This window comes from Colobus angolensis, unplaced genomic scaffold, assembly GCF_000951035.1.
Source record: "Colobus angolensis palliatus isolate OR3802 unplaced genomic scaffold, Cang.pa_1.0 Scaffold412, whole genome shotgun sequence".
NCBI classification, from domain to species: domain Eukaryota; kingdom Metazoa; phylum Chordata; class Mammalia; order Primates; family Cercopithecidae; genus Colobus; species Colobus angolensis.
The window spans coordinates 1,544,144-1,560,101 of record NW_012117511.1 but is presented as its reverse complement, the minus strand read 5'-3'; the positions used below and the strand labels follow the sequence as shown (position 1 = coordinate 1,560,101).

Genomic DNA, 15,958 nt, shown 5'->3' with positions numbered 1-15,958 from the left:
AATTCTATATTTAATTATATAGACTATATAGAATATATAAATTATATAGAATATAATTAAAAATTATTATTCTAAATAATTTTTTGCAATTATCTGAAAGGGAAAGGAATTGCAATAGCAGGGAATCCAATCCTCCTAATCTTTGCTTATCCGGAATTTCCTTCTTTATGTATTTTCTGAGAAGGAGTTTACCTCTTTCATGAAGTTTTGGTTTTCAGATTTTAGAATGGACTTCACTCTCTTTTTTGCTTCTATTGCTATTTGTAAGGTCAGCTACTACAGTCTCATAGCACTTTACTGTATTTATCTATTTAAAATGTTGTCTTCCCCAGCCAGACCCAGATCTTCTCTAAGAAAGGACTGAGTCCATTTATCTTTTCCTTCTCAATGCCTAAGAGTGCCTGGTACATAATGGAGCTTTGTAAATACTTGTTAAATGAAAAAATGAATGACTAAATAAGTAAAAATGAATGAATAAATAAACACATTCCTAGACTCTGAGTCTCTGTAGGCATCACTAAATTATGTTGCCTATCTGGCTCCTGGTGGCATTTGTGTTCTAGCCCTTGCTGTAGGTGATAATTAATTAAAATTAGGATCAGCTGGAGTGTTAGGAAATCCTGAAATAGCAGTGGCTTAATAAGAATCAAAGTTTCTTTCTTTCTCATCGAAAGTCTGAAAGAAACAGCCAGGGTTTGCATGGTGTTCCATGATTTGTTTCTATCTTGCTGTGCATGACCTCCACTGCTAAGGTCTTTTATGGTCCAAGATGATTACTCCAGCTCCAGCCATCACATCTGTATTCCATCCTGCAGAAAGGAAGAAAGAAGGTAAAGAGCACATTATCACTCTTTAAGGACACTGCTTAAAGTTGCACATTCCATTTCTATGTAAATCCCATTGATTGTAACAGGATGAAGTCACATGGTCACACCTTGCTCAGAAGAGGTTGGAAGATACAGTTTTTGTTGTTAATAGCCACCGAAAATGTGGGAGTTTTATTACCATTGAAGGATGGTGATTGAAGAACAACACACAATGTCTGCTATAGTAACCACTTATGGTTTTTTTCTTTGTTTTTTGGCAAGAGAGTGGACAGATTAAATCAATAGTATAGAAAAATCAATATGGTGGCTGGAAGGAATAAGACATTAGAGAAAGAAGATACTGGAGTCAAGCAGACCAGTAGGAGGCAGTTTTACAAGTCTAGATAGATGAGATGAAATAGGACAGTAGCAGATAGGATGGGAGGGTAGATGCAGATTGGTAAAGCAGTTTGGTAGTGAACTAGTCAATGCCATGTGAATATCGCCGGGGTGAGGAAAAAGAAGGAGTCTAGAATTAGGCTCCCTTTATGATTGGTGCTCTCTGAAATGGAGCTGTCACTGATTGATTTGGGGAATTTCAGGAAGACCTCAGCAGGTGAGGTAGAGATGAGTACTGACAGCACTGACTTTGATTTGGAACGCTTAAAGAGCTGAGCAGACTGATTCAGGTAATCCCTAGAGATCTAGGTAACCCCCCCCCGCCCCCAGAGTTTCCCAGAGTGCACCCCCAGAAGGAAACTCTAGGGGTTATTTGGATCAGTCAGTAAGAATGGACAGTTAGTCCACTTGGAATGAGTATAGTGGAGTAGGAAACACAGTTGGAGGGTGAGGGTAGGGTCATCTTCCTGTCTTCTCTCCGGTACTCATGGTCATTGCCCTGTTAGAAGGGCCCCCATTGTCGCAGGGGCTACCAACCAATTCTCAGAAGAGTTTGAAGACAGAAGTGATTTCAAATTCTCGCTAATTAAAATGGAGGCTATCAGCATGTGCCTAAAGTTCTGCTGCTGCTGCAGAGGAAGTAGGGAGGGGTTTTCAAATCCACAGCCAAGCCTCTAGGCAGCATCCTGACTCCAGGGGGAGGTGCTGGGAAGCTGGGGAGGGGCAGCCACGTGCCAGCTGGCTGTGCCAAGTGAGGGAGCCACACGCCTGGGGTTCTGCCATGTGTTTGTTTATTTGGTTTGGCTGATGTAAAACATACACACACAGACTCACAGCCTTAGGGCCTGTGTGCAGAGCCCACGTTTAATCCTCAACTAAAATCAGGAACAGTGCAGGAAAAAAGAAGGAAGCCAAAATAGCAGAATACAACCAGGTAGCAGAGTTTGTTCATTCATTCATTCATTCATTCACTCATTTAGCAAATGAATACCAGGCAGTATGCAAGGCACTAGGGCAATAACGTGAATACAACGTTTCCCCAAGGAGCTCCAAGACAGGGTCTGGGAACAGAGACAAGGGAAGAGGTCATTTTAGTACAAAGTGAAAGGTGCATGATACAGATTTATAGCACAGCTCTAATCTGGTCATTTCCTGGCTCAAAATCCGACAGGGCTCCTCTCATATCTAAGAGGCTTTCATAGGCACGATAATGACACCCTTAAGCTTTTACCCATGCTCCAAGTTCAGGGGAATTCAAGCAGCTCCAGGATCATGCTGCCTCCCACATCTCCTGACCTGCTCACGCTCTGTTTCTCCTGCTTGTTAGGGCCTTCTTTCTTTTGATTTGTTGCTTCCCACTCAGCCTTGAAGGTCAAGTGTCATCATCTTCTGGTGACCATCCTCTGAGTCCTCACTACATGCCCTGCAGCCTTTATTGCTGGCACTGCTCAACTGCTACTTTCACCTGCCCATCTCCCCTGTGGCCTGTGAGCAACTCCAGCAGAGATGGATCTTGTCCACATGTGTATCCTGGCAGCTAATCGATGCCTGGCACAGAAACACTCTTAATAAATGCCTGTCCAAATGAACGGACATAATTTAGTGCCACTATGGATAGCCTCAATGTGCCATAATTAAAATACACTTGGATTCTGGAGTCAAACCCTGAGTTCTGTCACCTCCACCGTATCATTCCCTTCTTTGAGCCTCAGTTTTCTTATTCTTCAGCTTAAGCTGATAATATTTCTGATTATGTCTTATATGAAAATGCTTTCTTTGGTGTGTGTTCACCTTTCTTTCTTTAATTGGATAAACATGGAGCATTTATTTATTACTTTTATGATTATCTTCCTAAGAAAAAGACAAGGCCCTGCTCTGAGGAGTGAAGACACAATCCAGCAGGCAGGAGGGATGGCTAAGTTCAAAGTCTTGAGAAGTGCCCCTCATGGAAACCCCAGGGTGCCCATCTCCAGGTTACCATCAGGTAATATGACCTTTCAGGTCATTACAAAGATGCATTTGATAATATGAAAGAGTGAAAATATTCTATTTGTCAAGTTTGCTTTCTTGACATGTAACATTTAAATATTTAGATGTACGATGCTTGAGTCTCTAGTTAGCTTGGGCTGCGTTTTAGTAAGTTTTGGCTGCCACAACAAAATATCATAGATGGAGTAATTTATAAATAATACAAATTTATTCCTCATGGTTCTGGAGGCTGTGAAGTTCAAGATCAAGGTGCTGGCTAATTTGGTTTTTGGTGAGAGCTCTCCTTGCTGTGGCCACACTTTTGCAGCGTCCTCACATGGCAGGGGGCAAGAGGGGAGTCTCTTTTTACAAGGATGCTAATCCCAACATGAGGGATGCATCCTCATAACCTAATTACCTCCCAAAAGCCCTGCTTCCAAATACCATCACATTAGGGGTTAAGGAATAAACATATGACTTCTGGGGAACACAGCTTAGTCTGCAGCAGCCTGCCTTGGTATCCTTGCTCTAGGTGCCATAAACGTTAGGGATGGGCCTTGGATGATGGAAGTGCAGGGGAGTTAGCTTCCCATGGAGGGGATCCCTCAGACCAGTGAGAAAAGAGAAAAGGAAAAAGAAGGAGCCAAATGCATAAATACCCAGTTAAAAGAAAAAACTTTAGACAAATTAAACTTTACACAGTTTAATTGGGCAAAGAACGATTTGCAAATCAACCAGCCCCCAGAACCAGAATAGGTTCAGAGCTACTCCACATGGTCGAATATTTATGGACAGAAAAATGAAAGTGACCTAGCGAAACCAGAAGTGAGGTACAGAAACAGCTGGATTGGTTACAGCTGGGCCTTTGCCTTATTTGAACCTGCGTTGAACAGTCAGCTGCCTGCGGTTGGCTGAGACTCTGGTACTTGTTACAAGGGTAGGTTACAGTCTGTTTACATATTTAGTTAGTTTATGGTTCACTGTGTGTGGAGAAACCTTTAGGTCAAACTTATATGTATGGAGGCAGCTATAAGCAAACTTAATTCAGCAACTCCTTCCCTTCTCTCTCCTTCCCTTCTCCATTACCCTTAGAGGTGGTTTCTCCTTGCAGATGATCTAGAGGAATTCCAAGTGCTGCAACTTACCTACCCAGCAAGCTGCTGTGTCTCAGGGAGGATCCTGGGGAGGTGGTGGCCAGCTGCTGTGCATCACATTGCATCTTTTCTTGCCTCATTACCCTTTTCAACTCATTCTTACCCTGGGCCTTACCCTCAAGGCCCTGGTTTTGCTTCTCCTAAATGTCAACACTTTAACCTTGGACTTTGCTTTCTAGAGGACTGAGAGAAATTGCCTCTGTCACTCACTTACTAGTTATGACTTTGAAGCAGGTTACTTGACCTCTTGTGCCTCAATTTTCTCCTCTGTAAGACAATGATAAATGATAATATCTCCCATAGAGAGTTTCTGTGAAGAGAAGACTAAATGAGTTATTAATATGTCAGTTTACTGCCCCATAACTGTTAGGTTTTATAATTCTTCTTTCTTCAAGGATATTGTATTAGTTTGCTCAAGGCTGCCATAACAAACTACAGACTGGGTGGCTTAAATGACAGGAGTTTATTTTCGCATAATTTTGGAGACTGGAAGTCCAAGGTCAAGGTGTCGACAGGGTTGGTTTCTTCTGAGGCCTCGCTCTTTGGCTTGCAGCTGGCTGTCTTCTCGCCACGTCTTCACATGGTCTTTTCTCGGTGTGTCCCCATTCCCGGTCCCTCTTTTCCTCTTCAAATTTCCTCTTCTTGTAAGGACACCAGTCAGATTGGAATAGAGCCCACCCTGAAGGCCTCCTTTTAACTTAATCACCTCTTTCAAAGCCCCATCTTTGAATACCGTCACATTCTAAAGTACTGGTGCTTCAACATATGAGTTTTGGAGGGACAACATTATAGCCTGGGACAGACACTTGTTAAGTGCTACCTCTGTGTAGGGTGACCAACTCAACCTCAACCAGGTTTGCCTTGGATTTTCTTGGTTTTAGTACAGAAATTCCGGCATCCCAAGGAATCCCTCAGTCCTGGGTAAGCTAGGAAGATTGGTAAGCCTAACTCTTGCAGAAACTTTACCCAAGTCTTTTGCAATATGTAAGGACTAGAGGAACTCAATATGTATCTAGAACTCCATCCTTCCCAGTGGACTTTGACAGTCATAACTTGCTTAATCCTCACTTCAACCTCGTGAGGTAGGTGGGGCAAGAAACAATATTCCAGTTACATAAAGGAAGAAATAGGCTCAGAAAGATTCATCTTGGCTCCCTTGGCCCTGTTTATCTTTCTCTGGGTTCTTTCATTACTAGGTGCTTCCAAGACCAAGATAACCAGGCAATCATAGTAGATGCATCAGTACATCCTTGCCCAAGGGCCTAGACAAGAGGTAAGTAACCATGATGTATCAGTGAGTGAGTCCTGAAATTTCTCTTGTGCAATTTGAATTAAAGAAATTAAACAGATAATCATACCTGTACTACTTGGGTAGCGGTGATAGGTGGGCCACAGCCTGGGCCTTAGAGCAAATGCCTCTGGCTGGAAAACTGGAGAGTGGGAGGGAAGCAGGGAGAGATGCAGGCTATGTTTGAGGATCTGCTCTGAAAGGCAGGGAGGGAAGCCATTGATTAGTGAGCTTTGTTTGATCTGCTCAAGGATCAAAGGGACAAATACCATGTGGGAAAATAAAAGTTGACCTGGAAATCCTGTGTCCCAACCTGCTGGGATCCAGTCTGCATTAGGCCCATGGCTCAGGCTGGAGGACTTTCTTTTCTTTTTTTTTTTTTTTTTTGAGACGGAGTCTCGCTCTGTCGCCCAAGCTGGAGCACAGTGGCCGGATCTCAGCTCACTGCAAGCTCCACCTCCTGGGTTTACACCATTCCAGGCTGGAGGACTTTCATAGGAACCACGGGCAAGACTGTAAGCTCACTTCTTCCTCAATCTGCCCCCGACCCCTCCCTTACCCACTGCCTTTAAGAAGAGCGTTCTCCTATCTCTTGGGCACTCTCTGGGGTAAGGGGTGCTCAAGGGTAAAAGAGGGCCCAAAGATCAAGCATTATTTCTGGCCTTTGAAGAATATGGAGAAGTCACCAGATGATATGTGATGAATGCTGTGATTAAGCTGGGCTTGGAAGACTGAAGGTATACCACTGAGAAATCCGTAAACTTACCCTGTGGGGCACAGAGGAAGGCAGCCCAGCATATGTCTCAGGGAATAAATTGATAGAGGAGATGGTTTCTGGTTTTATTTTGGGAGGAGGGAGAGGAGGAGCACATGCACAAAGCTAAGGAGGTGATTAACAACATGATACAGTAAGGACCAGCCAATATTAACTGAATTTCTAATCTGTGCCAGGACCTCCATCATCTCTTGGAATCCCAGTGGCATTAAATGAAGCAGCCTTGGGATTCTTCCATTTCATAATGGAATGAGAGAAATGAGGCTCACAGAGGTTTGATAACTTGCCTGAGGTCATGCAATTGACATACAGCAGAGCCGGAATCTGAACACAGATCTGCCTACTTGAAAACCTGGCTTCTCACCTGTAAAGGTGTGGTTATATCCATGTTTTCGAAAGTTCCCTCTGGTTGCTGGGGGTAGACTGGAGGAGCTAGAAGTAGCGTCTGAGGAACTAGTTAGGACTGTATTGCAATAGTTTCAGGTAGCTGGTATAGTTTCCTAACCCACAAGATCAGATGTGCAAAACTGAAGCGAATTTTCTATAAACTTGAACCCAAGTCCAGTGTTGGCAGATATTTAATCTTAGTTCAGGGATTTCTCCATCTCTTCCTTCTCCTTGTGGTAGCATCTAAGTTCCACATGAGGAAGGGATTGTATAGCATCAAGTCATGGAATGAGGATGAATGAGAGTTACAGTTGGGGGGTTGGCAAGGGCTATCATCTATTCACACTTTGACATCCAGGGCCTTCCTGGTCACTTTTTCACTAAGATCATCATGTGACCTTTTCATTTTCTAGACAGGGAGGTCTAGACACTACTTTTTTGAGGACTCTCCAGCTATGCTTTGTGGGGAATACAATGGGTCTGAATTAGATCCTAAACCTAGATGTCTGAAGCAACTACACCTAACCTTACTGTTCTGTTCCCTGATAGCTAATGGGAGAATTCTGGAGGTTGCCATCTTTCCAGGCAGAAGATGGGCAGGGGAGCACAGGCTCTCTTTGTCCTCAGATCCTTGAAATAAAAGGGAGAACTATTTTCTGCTTTCCATCATAGGGCTCAGACTAGGCATGCAGGACACAGAGACCCCTCTCAGGGGTCCAAACAGGTATTCACTTGATTAATCTTCTGACTATCTGCCAATTCTACCAGCTCTTTAAACATTATGCTTTCTGTAAGTATTCTTTCTAGTCTATTGTTCAGGCTAGGATTTTGGCTGCTGCATCCGTAATTAATTTGCTCTTTGTATTTCTGTTATAGCTACCTTTCTCTGAGGCAATGGATGCTCAGGCTTTATGTTCTAGTTTTAATGGAGGAAAGACCATGGATGTGTAGAAATAATATTGGGAACAAAAACACTGGAGTTAATATTTCAAATTACTATTCTGTTATACATACAGGATATCTGAAGTTCTGGATCATGGCAGTGGCAGTAGGGGAGGCAATGAGGGAGTAGATCAGAGAGAACTTTGAGGATCAGAATCCAAATGTTTTGGCGATTGGTAAAGTCTAGAGGATAAGGAAGAGAGATGTTTTCTGTATCTCTTTCAGGTGTTGTTTAGCTTCACGTGAATTTTATCACCTTGTCTAGAATCAACAACCATCTGACAGGGTAGGCTGTGGCTGGGCCATGTCATGTAGAACCGAATCAAGGGTACCAAATTATTGTGGACTTACCCGATATCTGGCCACCTTTTGTTATTTACTTAGGCCCCTGACTTTTTCTGAAATTACTAGACACTAAAGCCTGCTAGGGAATTTCATGGAAATCAAGATGACTCAACCCAGAGTCCATTTCAAGGCTAGGATGCTAGAGGACCCCAACAATGGAGTAGGGAAGTGAAACAGATCAGCTCACATCCAAGGCCTTGCATGATCAATCCTGTGGTAGGACTGCTGCTCAGTTGGAACTCGTGACAGCCTGGAAGAGGAAAAGACAGCTCTAAGTATAGCAAGGAAACTGTTATGGAAATGAACCCAAATCTTAAAATGGTGGACATAGTAAAGTGTTTGTTCTACTTAGGGGAATCTAGATCCCCACATTTGGACCTCCACTGGAATCTCAGAAGAACAAGTGCCTGGGGGGCTTGTCACAGAAGCCAAGGTGGTGAATTTCAGGCACATCACAGTCCCCAAGATGGGGAGAAGACTGAGATGCAGGGTAACAACTGAAATCCATTCATGGGAGCCATGTTTATCTTAAATCATTGACAGTGAGATGAGGATCATGTCAGCCTTCATACCTTTGATGATGATCCCAGGCTGCAACAGTGACACATAGAACTGGATTCAGTAACTAACTACAAATTCCATCAACTAGGGCTAGTAAAGTGAAAGGCAGAAATTGGGAGGAGGGGCTTCTTTCTTGCTTATAAAACTTTATTTGATTGTGTTGAGTATGTGCATGTATGTATGAAATCCCATAAAGCAGTCTTCTTAGGAACAAGCCAGCATGCCACAAAGTAGGAGATCTTTGGAGCACTGGCCTAAATGGGCAGAGAGCTCAAGGTACTCTGCTTTGTACATGGTATGATTTGTACCACCACCACTATCCCTGTTTCAGAGCACTGTTGAATTGTTCCAAGCCCAGATTTCTATGTCAGTTACTTGTCTATAGGGCTTGACTAATAAAAGCTAGTTTCTGAAATCTGCTTTGGTTCTGGAATTTATTAGAGGGCTTTTTCTTCTCATTTTATTACTTGTTTTTATTGTCATTGGTATATTATCTCTTACAGTGAAAACATTCACAGGCTGATTAAAGAGAAGATCTGAAATTATTAGGCAGCAAACATACAAAGCCATTGCTTTATAAAGATAGTATTGTAAAGGCCTAATGTCTATAGTTCAAAGTAGCCTGGAGATGTTGGCTAAATCTTCCATCATGGAGTCCTCATGGGATCTAGAAGTCCTGTTTGAATTACTGATTTATCTTCCTTCAGGCCCAATAAGTTGGCTTTCCACAGCTATAAGTTCCACAACCAACCCTGGATCGAAAACATTTGAAAAAATAATAATATAACAATAAATAATAATACACATAAAAAGACAATACAACTATTTACATAGCATTTACATTGTATTAGGTATTATAAGTAATCTATAGGTGATTTAAAGTATATGAGAGAATGTGTGGGAGTTATATGCAAATACTATCCCATTTTATATAAGGAACTTGAGCATGAACAAATTTCAGTATCTGCGGGGGGGCCTGGAACCAATTTGCCATGGATGCCATTACACAAAGACTAATTAGGAACTTTTGCATGGATATGGCACCCTTGGTTATTTAGAAGTGCCTTTGAGGTTGGTAGAGTATACTATTAACTTTTAACAAAAACCTCTTGAGGTAGATAGGGTGTATGGTAGTATCATTTTTATTTAACATAGAACAGTGAGGTCAAAGAGGACCAATGTTGCTTGTTGCAGGCCACGTCATTGGTCTCATCCATTTGTTCATTCATTCATCTCAAATATTATTGCTTGCCTAGCCTACCATGTTCCAGGCTCTGGGCTTGGTACTTACTATGATGAAAGAAACAAGATCCAGTACTGAGCCCAGCTGCTCACAGTCTAGTGAAGGATACAGACACACAAAAGGACATTATAAACCAATTAATTTATTCAACAAATATTTATTGCGATCTTACTCGATGTCTGGCACTGGGAACATAGCAACAAGTAGGTCAAAGTCCATGCTCTCCTTTTTGGGAGACACAGATAATCAATGATTATATAATATGTTAGGTGGTGATAAGTCCTATGAAGAAATGTCAGGTAGGAAAGGTGACAGAGTGTGGCAGGTGTGGAACTGTGGCATTTTAGATAAGCTAGAGAAGGCCTCTCAGATAAGGTGGCATTTGGGGGAGAATTAAATGCACTGAAGGAATAAGTCCCAGGAGTCTGGGAAGGGGGACCATCAAGTGCAAAGATCCTGAGGCAGGAGCGGGTCTCGTGTTGTTGAAGGAACAGCAGGAAAGGCAGCGGGCCTGGAGGGGAATGAATGAAGGAGGACAAAGGAGCAGAGAAGAAGAGGGCCAGGTCATGGAGAGTGGAGGTCCAGCAGGCATGGTAAGGACTTTGGATATTTTTCAAAAAAAGATTTTGAGCAAAGAATTGACATGACTAAATGATGTTTTGACAGGGTTACCCTGTAACTGTGCTGTGAATAGACTATGAAGGTCAGGAGCAGAAGTAGAGCAACAAGTTTGGAGATTGTTGCAAATGGGCCAGGGGAGAGGTCATGGTGCCTGGTACCAGAGTGGTAGCCAAGGAGGCAATGAGAGATGAGATTAGGGATATTTCTGTAACACATTTACTGACGTTTGGGTATTGGCTGTGAGAAAAGGAGAGGAATACACAAAAACATGGGCACACTGAGGAAAGATGCTGCTGTTGGTCAAGTTAGGTGGGAGACAGTTTCTAAGTCTTTTAAGCTTTGGGTGCAGGAGGTTTATTGGGGTACATTCTCAGAAACAACACCTTTGAAGGAGCGAATGCAGTCCAGAGAGGAAGAAGTTGTGCTGTGATGCAGTCACAACAGAGGCTGCAGCTGATCCTACAGGAAGCTTGGGAACTGGGACAACCCTTTCTTATTGTCTCATTTAAGCAAAAGGGCCAGAACTTTGTAGCCCCACATCAACCAGTCATTATTAATGGCACACTGCCCTGTGGATGGGGCATAACCATGGGTGAGGTGGCTTCTTTTTGCTGAGAGCGAGTGCTGGAGAGAGATTCTCCTGTGACTTCTTAGCACCCAATCCTATCAGCAGCCCAGGGGGTGAGAACTTATGTCCTGAAAGATGCCTAGGTGCCACACCACACACACACTGTGAACTACAAATGCCCACTCCAGTCTAGGCAGGGAAGAGTCAGGGAGGACTTCCTGGAGGAGATGATACCTAGGCTGGTTTCAAAGCATCCCATGCTACTTTTCTCAGTTATGTGATTTTATTATGAGCAAGAAGGTGCTTAAACACTATCCTAACTCAAATACCCTAATTATGCTCATTTGTTAAATCTTCAATGAAACTGAACTCTGATGTTAATTGCCTTTTAAACTAAAGCATTTTCAGCTCCCCAAATTATAATAAATCCCTTTGATTTACAGCTAGGCCATTATATTTTTTAAAAAATGTATTGATTCAAAACATATAACTATTTTTAAAATCTATTGATTCAGAGCATACAACTGAGGCAAAATTGATATTCCAATTGTTCAAATTTCTGGCAACCAAATATTCCTCAATAAACAGAATTCAAACATGCTGATATTTTTATTAGCTCTTATTGGCAGGAAATCCCTTCCAAGAGCTAACATAAATCCTGTTTGGTACAATTTGGGACATTTCCTCTAGATTTTTCTGCAGAGGAGTTAGAGAATGGCTAGCAGCCGGATCTATGCGATAGGCTATTCCTGCACTTAAAGTCTTTTTATTTGGATGATTCTCATCGTTTGAGAGAAAAATGTTAGAGTTAGACCCTGGCAACTGGCAGAATATATTATAAAATGTGTGCCCCATGAATGAGCAGGCATGTATATGTGTGTGGCTACGTGTTTGCATCTGTAAGTATGTATAGTGCTGTGTGTATATATGCATACACGTGTATGTAGGCAAGTATGATGAGTATTAGGAGAATGTGTATATGAATATTTTTGCTTGTGTTTGTGTGAGAATCTTCATGTGTAGGGACACGTTTATAATGTATGTATGTCTGGGCAAGTGATTCAGGTGTGTGTATATATTGAGGTTTGTGCATGTGTGTGCATGAGAATAAAAACATGTGGGCATGTCAACAGTTCTTTCCAGACACATGAAGTAATCAGATCTCATGGTTCCATGGCAAGAATATAAATGCCAAGGTCAGGTTTCTTGCCTGTATCAACTTTACTCTAGTGATCTTGCTCCAAACATTTTCCTTAGGGGCCTCTCTAGTTCCTCCTTCTCTTCCCACCAGGGGTGCAGGCCCAGAGGGGTCTCAGACAGTTTCCCAGCCTTTGGAGCTGTGCTCTGATGTCTGCCCCAGGAGCCTTCGCTGTGGCAGTCTTGTCATGTTGGACTCTGCTGTCATTGCCAAAGTGACAATCGATGATCAGAACTGGAGCTGCCCAGAAACCCAACTTCTGTGCGGGGCCCTTTGATCTGCCCAGGCTTGGAATGGAGCAGAGTCTGGCACAGGTGCCTTTGATGAGGCCAGGCCAATGAGGGGGCTGTAGGCTGATCCCACCCAGTCCCCGTAGCCTTTGATGCCCACCTGCCCTGCAAAGATCAGGCTACAGAAGCAGGCTAGTTGGAGTAGGAGCCAGCCGCTCTACACTCTGCTCCTCAGCTTCGTGGAAAATCACCATCTGGGTGTTTGGCCTGGTGATGCTTGGATCTTGGGGCTGCAGAAGCCAATTCTTAGAAATATTGTTCTTGCAACCACCCATCTATCAATTCAGCTAGTATTTATGGAAAACTTACAGAGTCAGCAGAGCTGACAAGTTATTACATGCACAGCCTTTCAAGTCAGAATGCTTGGATTAAATTTGGCCACTTATTAGTTGTTCCAACTTGGGCGAGTTAAATAACTTGCATGTGCCCCTCTGTGTCTCCATTTTCTCATCTGTTATGAGGTTGTTATGAAGACCAAATTAGATAGTGCAAATAAGGCGCCTGATACCTATTAAGATTTCACAAATGTTATCTGTTATTATTTCAGGAGGCCTGCATATTTGAGTGGAGAAGTCTTATCAGCTCTGAAGCCCTGACTTGGGTTCAAATCCCAGCTCCAGGTCCTGGCCCAATCGTTTTCCAGTTAACTTATCTCATGGGGTTATTATGAGGAGTAAATGAGCAAATATATATAAAGCGCTTAGAATAGTGTCTGGCACTGAATAAGTGCTTCATAGAAGTTAGTTTTTAATAATGATAATGACTTGATACGAGGTCAACCTGGGCCAGAAGGTATGAAGTTCTTTGACTATCTCTGGAATAAATCTTCAATCTTTGATTTATTTATTTATTTATCTGAAAGATCAGATCTACTCCTATAATTTTGACTGCTATTCTCTAACTCCAAAATCCCAAATCCCAAATTCAATCATGCCACTTTCCTGCTTAAATTCCTCTAGTGGATTCCACTTTCCAGAGGATATTCCAAACCACTTAACGTAGCATTTGAGACTCTCTGCCATCTGTCCTCTGCTGATCTCTTCAGTGTTGTAACTCATAACCCTTCCTGTTCCTTCCTCCCACATCCACTGCCAAGCATACTGAGAATGCAGGCTCCATGCACCTTTATGTGCTTGTGCCCTCTACCTAGAATGCCCTTTCCTCCATTGTCTGGCTGTGAACTCCTTCTGTTCCTTCAAGACTCAGATCTCAGGTCCTTCCCACAAAAAGCCTAAAACCTTCTTTTTTCTTTTATCTGTTTTTTTTTTTTTTTTAACTATTCCCTGCACAGTAGAGTTAGATATTACTTCTTTTATGCTTTTGTCTTAGACCCAGGACATGCCTTGGCTTCTATGACATGGCAGGACACTTGCTTGTCCACTTTCCTTATAGATTATGAGCTCCCGGAGTGGGATCTTGAACCATCCCACTCTAAATCAACAACATTAAGCACAGGGCTTGGCACCTAGTAAACACTCCCTAATCGTCTGCTGAGCACATTAACTCAATCTATCTCTCCTGCTTCTCAGGTCCACTGACCTCCCAGACAGCTTTCCCTTGGAATGTCATGGCTCCTCAAGTTCAGCTGATACACGCCATTCCAATATCACTCTCCCTCATGCTGTTCCTTCTTAATTCAATGAATGCCACCATCCATCCATCCAATCTCCAGATATGGAAACTGGAGGGTCACTGGTAAAGTCCTTGCTCGTAGTCATTACACACCCATCCCAAGCCATTTTGATGTCTTGGGACACCAAAAGCCCCAAGACATTTTTATTTGACCCCTTAAATGTTTCTTCTGTTTTCCCTTCTTCTCCATTTGCATCCCCATTTCCACTCTGGATGATGCCTATTGAAATCTTCTCACATTCCTCCAGGACTTGAAAAGTTTCCCATTATTTCCAGGATACCATCCAAGCTCCCTGGAGTCACTTGTAGGGTCCTCTAGGATCTTACCCTGGCTTTATTCTCCACAGTTACATCTCCTCATTGCATCTAGTGCTCTTGTTATGCCAAACTCATCCTTCCAGAATATGCCAACTTTTGCCCGCCACTAGCTCACTGGACAGTTGTTCCCTGGACCCCTTGGAATGCTGTTCTCCCACTTCCTCCCCTAGAATATGCTTCCTCTCCCTAGAAACTCAGCAGAAATGCCACCTCGGGACACCTTTCCAGACTCTTCTCCTATATCCTCCCGCCATCTCCTGCTATGGCCACGCTGAGACCATTGTTTCCTCCTGGGTGCTCTCACAGCTCTTAATGATCAGCTGACCATGCTGTACTGTATCTACTTATTTTAAAGAATGTGTTTATCCCCTGTCTAGACTATGAGCCCTTTGAGAACAATTGTGTGAACTTAAGTTAATAATTCTGTCTGACTCTCAGGTTCTTAATCTATCAAATGGGGATAATGTTAGCCATACCTTCTTGACAGGACATTGTAAGGGTGAAATGACACAATGTGTGACAAGGGTCTGGGCTCATAAGAGGCACTCAGTAAACAAGCATATCTGTATGATCTTGCTGGAAGGAACAATACCTGTCATGAGAGAGTTCCAGAGATGAGAGCCCAGAGAGCACCCAATCGCCCCAGCTGAGTTTTCAGCAGCTTAATGGTGCTTTCAAGTAGACTTAGTGAAATGGCTCCATCAATTTCTTCAACTCTCTATAACTGAGTGACTTTGCACTTATTATCTTGCCTCTTTGTATCTCAGCTTCCTTGTTTGAAATATGGAGATAGTAATACTATACTTACCTCACAAGGAAGTTTGTTATGAGAATTTAATAAGATGCTGGTAGGTATTTGTATTAGCTATTGTTATTGTTATTAATGAGTGAACATCGTGGAGCAGATGGATCTATGCTTGAATAATGCTTCATAAATAAATTATCTTAAAGGGGCTACTTAAAGATACAGGTATTTGAAGAGATGGAAACTGAGAGATTCAAAGCCAGTGGCAGCAATGGTTGCAAGGAGTTATAAAGGTGAACCATGAAATCCCAGTTCAGAATGGAGAATTCCTACCCTGCTTGCAGGCTTGAAAACAGAGGGGTGAAATATGTAGCCATCAAGTAGCTCAAACCTAGAGAAGGTTAGGAAGACTCTTTTGAGTAATGCTAAAATGATGCTACCCCCATCCCTAATCCTGAAATTAGGGATCAGACCTCACTTCCACTTCCTATTCTTAACCCCTCCCCCATCACAACAGCCTGTGATGAACAAAGGGCCTCTGGGTGTTGGACCATGCTCAAAAGCTCTGGCTGATGCTAGTCTTGCCTAGCCCTCACCTCACCCAGCCAGCATCATGGTTAAATTCTGGGCATGGACGTGTCAGTCTGCATGGATCACATTAACAGCTATAAGGCTAAGACCTGGGGTAAGTGGGGGGAGTTACTTGGCCTTTTTCAAT

At 42.8% G+C, this 15,958-nt stretch overlaps 1 protein-coding gene across 1 annotated transcript in view; it reads right to left on the bottom strand.

The window, feature by feature from the left end:
• The window catches only part of LOC105521922, a 127,844-nt gene that overhangs the window by 60,911 nt on the left and 50,975 nt on the right, over positions 1-15,958 (bottom strand). Inside the window, 2 exon segments of the mRNA XM_011956279.1 lie at positions 4,872-4,969; positions 5,686-5,811. Coding sequence (XP_011811669.1) covers positions 4,872-4,969; positions 5,686-5,811 — 224 coding nt within the window.